The sequence below is a fragment of the Octodon degus genome, unplaced genomic scaffold (assembly GCF_000260255.1).
Source record: "Octodon degus isolate 3935 unplaced genomic scaffold, OctDeg1.0 scaffold00263, whole genome shotgun sequence".
NCBI classification, from domain to species: domain Eukaryota; kingdom Metazoa; phylum Chordata; class Mammalia; order Rodentia; family Octodontidae; genus Octodon; species Octodon degus.
The window spans coordinates 2,458,331-2,463,009 of record NW_004524839.1 but is presented as its reverse complement, the minus strand read 5'-3'; the positions used below and the strand labels follow the sequence as shown (position 1 = coordinate 2,463,009).

The 4,679-nt window shown below is 43.5% G+C and overlaps 1 protein-coding gene across 1 annotated transcript in view; it reads left to right on the top strand.

Annotated features, from left to right (window-relative positions):
• Positions 1-1,519: 1,519 nt before the first annotated feature.
• Positions 1,520-4,679, top strand: part of Ccdc22 (coiled-coil domain containing 22) — a 12,745-nt gene continuing 9,585 nt past the window's right edge. Inside the window, exons 1-2 of the mRNA XM_004646277.2 lie at positions 1,520-1,728; positions 2,877-3,054. Of these exons, the coding sequence (XP_004646334.1) occupies positions 1,679-1,728; positions 2,877-3,054 (228 nt within the window). The 5' untranslated portion in view covers positions 1,520-1,678. The remainder of the gene's footprint in view (positions 1,729-2,876; positions 3,055-4,679) is intronic.

Below are 4,679 nucleotides of genomic sequence, written 5' to 3'. Positions count from 1 at the left end.
GCCATCTGCACATAGCCCCCCTGTCCTCCCCCAGCTTTGGAGAGATTAAGGTCACAGGGCGGAGCAATAACAGTGTCCAACAGGAGAGTGAATAGGGGCACAAATGAGACATTTGTGGGCCAGAGCACAACAACAGAAAAGACACGGATTAAATGTTTACCAAATAGATGCAAGAAGCCAGAAATTAAAATAAGAAAAATGATATTGTTTTTCAGTAGTATCTGAAATTTGAAATACATGCAAAAAACCCCATCCTACAACCTAACATATGTGCAATATATCTGTGGCAAAAAGATCAAATATTAAAGGATACTTAAAATTAAAGAAATATGTTTACTTCCTGAAATATTCAGTATTGAGATGATAATCAGTTCTTCCCAGAGCAACCTATAAATTTAATGCAATCCAACAAATATTTCAAAAGAGTTGTTTCATAGAATTTGATAACATGTTTCTGACTGTGTATCAGTGTACAAAGGTGCTGGGAAGGCCAAAATCCTTTGTAAAATAACAAGATTGGAGAGTTTACCTTTTTCTTATACCAAAGCTTGTTATAAAACTACAATATTTAAGAACAGAATATAGTTCAAAACAGAGCCACATATGAAAACACTTGATTTCTGGCAAATGTTGACACTACTGAGTAGTGGTTAAATAGCTTTTTGCTGTGTCATTATTCTTTGGAGTGTAGAAATATGCAGAGCATATTAAAATGAAACACTTTAAAAATAAAATGAAACACTGAATGCATGAAGACTGGTAACTAGTTTACATAGTGCTTTATTACTGTACTGTGTGTCAGACATATAGCACATCCCACTTTAAATAATTGGGTTTTAATCCTAGTAAACATTATTATAGTCTTTTTAGAGCAGTCTTTGTTTTTCTTTTTTTGAGACAGCGTCTCATTGTGTAGTTCAGGTTGCCCTTGAACTCACTAGGTAGCCCAGGTGGCTTCGAATTCTCAGGGATCATCCTGCCTCAGCTTCCCAGGTGCTGGGATTACAGGCTCACGCTGTCACACCGGACTAATGGTTTTATCTTATACATGAGAAAAGGGAAGGAAGGAGTCCTTTGTGTTAAAATTCCTGCTCTTCACTGTACACGTGTGTGTTTGAGTGTGCTACCAGGGTCCAAATCTAGGGTCTTTGCTTTGAGCTGCACCCCTAGCCCTTTTTTAAAACCTTTTAGTTTTTATTTTGAGGCAGAATCTCCCTACATTGTTAAATTTCCCAGGTTAAGCTGGAACTTGTGGTCCTCTTTTATCAGCCTCTCAGAGTGCTGGGTGTACACACTACTCTACTCTACTCGTACACATTTATAGCCTAGATAATGAATGCCGCTTTAAACAAAGCTCTTCTCTGTCGCGCAGCGTTCCTCTCCTCCCCTCCCCTTCCATCTCAGTTTCTTTTCATCTTGCTTGAGCTCAAGGATCAGCTGGAGGAAGAACTACATCTCCCAGCATCCACTGCACACTCTAGCCTGCGCGCGTATATTCGCACCGGCCTCGAAGCTTCCGGGGCAAGCTTGCCTGCTTTGGGAACTACGCTTCCCAGTTCTCCCCTCGCTGCCTGTGACGGTCTGTGCACCAGGAGCGCGGAACAGGGCTCCAACAGCTGCGCCCTACTTTCCTGTGTGCCGTCCTGGACCCAACCCTCAGTCCGGATTCGGCTTCACTATGGAGGAGGCAGATCGAATCCTTATCCATTCCTTGCGCCAGGCTGGCACGTAAGTACATAGCCCCTACTCATTCTCAGCTGCCCACATCCGGGACTCTTAAGGCCGGGACACCACCCTCCCCCACACACCTGGGAACCTTAAAACCTGGTGCCTTGACATGTAGGGCTCCGATTTCCAGGATCCACGCACACCCTCGACATCAGGGGCTTCCTAAGTTCCTTGATCCCTACATTTGGTAAACCCAGACTCCAGGATCCAAGCACCCTGAGACTTTATAACCTTGGAACCTCAAGACCCAGCACTGAGATTTGCAAATCTTGACATAAATACCCTGGGACCCTTATTTATGGAGATACCTGTATTCTGAGAATCAGAGAACTTAAAACTGCAGGGTCCTGACACTTGTGGACTCCCAAAACCCTGGGCCTGGAAGGCCAGGGATATAGTTCAGTGGCATAAGTGCCTGCCTTCAAAGTGTGAGGTCCAGAGTTTGATTCTCAGTACAAAAAAACAAAAGACAACAAACAAACAAACCCCAGAACTCTGGGACTGGATACTTATGAACTTTTAAACTTTAGTTTCCCAAACACTTGGGACTTTTAAAATCCAAGACTCTGAAATCTTAGTGATCCCAGTCAGCGCTTAATCACTCAGACAAACAAGAACTCTTCCCATTTAAGGACCCTAAAAGCCCAGGATGCCAACACCTTGAGTGCCTAAGTTTTGCAAAGTTTGAAACTAGAAGGTCTTGATGTTCAGGGATCTTGACACCCATTGAGTCTAACATTTGAAACTCTGAAAACTCCAGCCTCCCAACATATATTCTTCTCTAAACCCTAGTAGCTCAGTATCTAGGTGTCTCTGACATACACAGAACATAGTATTTGGGGGCCCAGAAATACAGAGACCATGCTGCTAGCGCCCCTTCTTTCACCATCTCAAACCCCAGAAATATGAGATTTTTGTGAACTCAGGTTCCTTCCGCCTACCATTTCCCCCTGAAGGTCCTAGGACCTGAGGGTTTAGGTCATTCTTTGTTTTCCCAATGGAAGCCACAGTCACTAACAACTAGGATCTCTTTGAACCTGGACACCTCTCCGGGCTGCTTGGGTTCTAGGGCTTCTAAAAGTTTGCATTGGGTATCTTGATCCCTGTTTCTTAACTGCTTCCCTGATTGAGCCTGTCTCTCTCTTCAGGGCAGTCCCTCCAGAGGTGCAGACCCTCCGAGCCTTTACCACTGAACTGGTCGTGGAGGCTGTGGTCCGCTGCCTGCGTGTGATCAACCCTGCAGTGGGCTCTGGCCTTAGCCCTCTGCTGCCTGTCGCCATGTCGGCCCGGTTCCGCCTGGCCATGAGCCTGGCTCAGGCCTGCATGGTGAGTGCCCCTCTCCTAGTGCACATCATCTTCCTTCCTCCTTCACAGAGTAACTAACTACACTTCTTTGAAAACTGTTGACTTTCCTCTCTTCTTTTTTGTGGCTTAGCAGGGGTAATTGAGACGTTAGCTTCACCACTTGCTGACTGTGTTACCGTAACCCTTTTGGGCCTCTTCTTTTTCTTTTCTTTGAGATAAGTTCTTAATATGTAGCTGAAGCTGACCTTGGGCTCATAATCCTCCTTCCTTAGCCCCCTGAAGGATTACGTGCCTTTGCTTTGCTATACCTGGATATGGCCTCAGTTTTCTTTTTTTTTTCAAAGTTTTATTGTTAAACAGATAGCAATGAGACAGTTTCAAATCAAATTAAAAGTACAGTTTCAACAAATCATACACTGTATATATTCTTCTTAGTGGTTAATTGCTGTACAAGATGCGGACTTGTGATCCTATTTACAAACACCATTAGAACAAATCATTCTATTCATTAAGAGAATGTAACTATATATCTATCCTAACCACTTTGAATACACAGATACAAAATGGACATTCATCGGTATACCCCATTTTTCCTAAGTTCCGTTATTGAATATTATAGGTGTGTAAACTCAGCAAAATATTCTCAAAGAGTCCAGTAGCCCATAATAGCATTGGGTCTTCTGTTTAACTGGCAATGTCAGAAATTATTGACCTGAGTCCCCCACAGCTCAACATAACAGCATGGCTTTATTTCCTATATTTCGTTGGCCTCAGTTTTCTTATTTGTGCAATGCAAATTATAAAAGTAAGGTTGTTAGAAGGATTAAGTGAGTTGATCCAGTTTATAACAGTTGATTCAGTTGACCTTAGCTTCTGCATTTTAAACTTAGTATTAAAAAATACACACACACACACACACACACACACACACACACACAATTAATTCCTAGTGCAGGAAAGGCCCTGGTTGGGTCATGGTCACAATGAAACCAATCACTGTGCATGCTGATTGGCCCAGTTTCAATCATGTTTTCATTCTGTAGGACACTGATTGGCTGCTTGTTTAGGGCCCCGTGGAGCTGGGAAAGGAATGATTATCCAGAGGAAAGTAGGCTGGTCAATTGAAACAGTCTCTTGCAGCAACTACTTGCTGCTTGCCTCTTCTAAAAATTCTAAAATGTCTCTGTGATAGGTTAAGAAAGCACTTTTCAAGTGGAGTATTCATCCTTCCCAAGTCCAGAGTTCTGTCCAGTTACTATATTCAAGAGCTATTCCTGGAATCCTATCCTTTAGGCTGAGGCAGGAGGATTATGAGTTTGAGTCTTACCTGGAAATTTCAGTGAGATCCTATCTCAAAACAAAAAATAAGGGCTGGCAAGATAGCTCAATAGACTAAAGCACCTGCTTAGGCAAACTTAGGCCAGTGCCTGCTTAGGCAAATTTAGGCCAGAACAGGGACCACAGCTGATCCCTAGCACCACATGCCACACCAGCACTGCCCTCAGGGCGGGCTGAGCTCACCAGAGTCCGGGAGTGGTGGTGCATGCCTGTAATCCCAGTCTTGGGTAGGCTGCAAACAGGAGGATCACTATGAGTCCAAGCTGTGTAGTGAGCCTGTCCCTTTAACAACCAAATACATTTAAAAA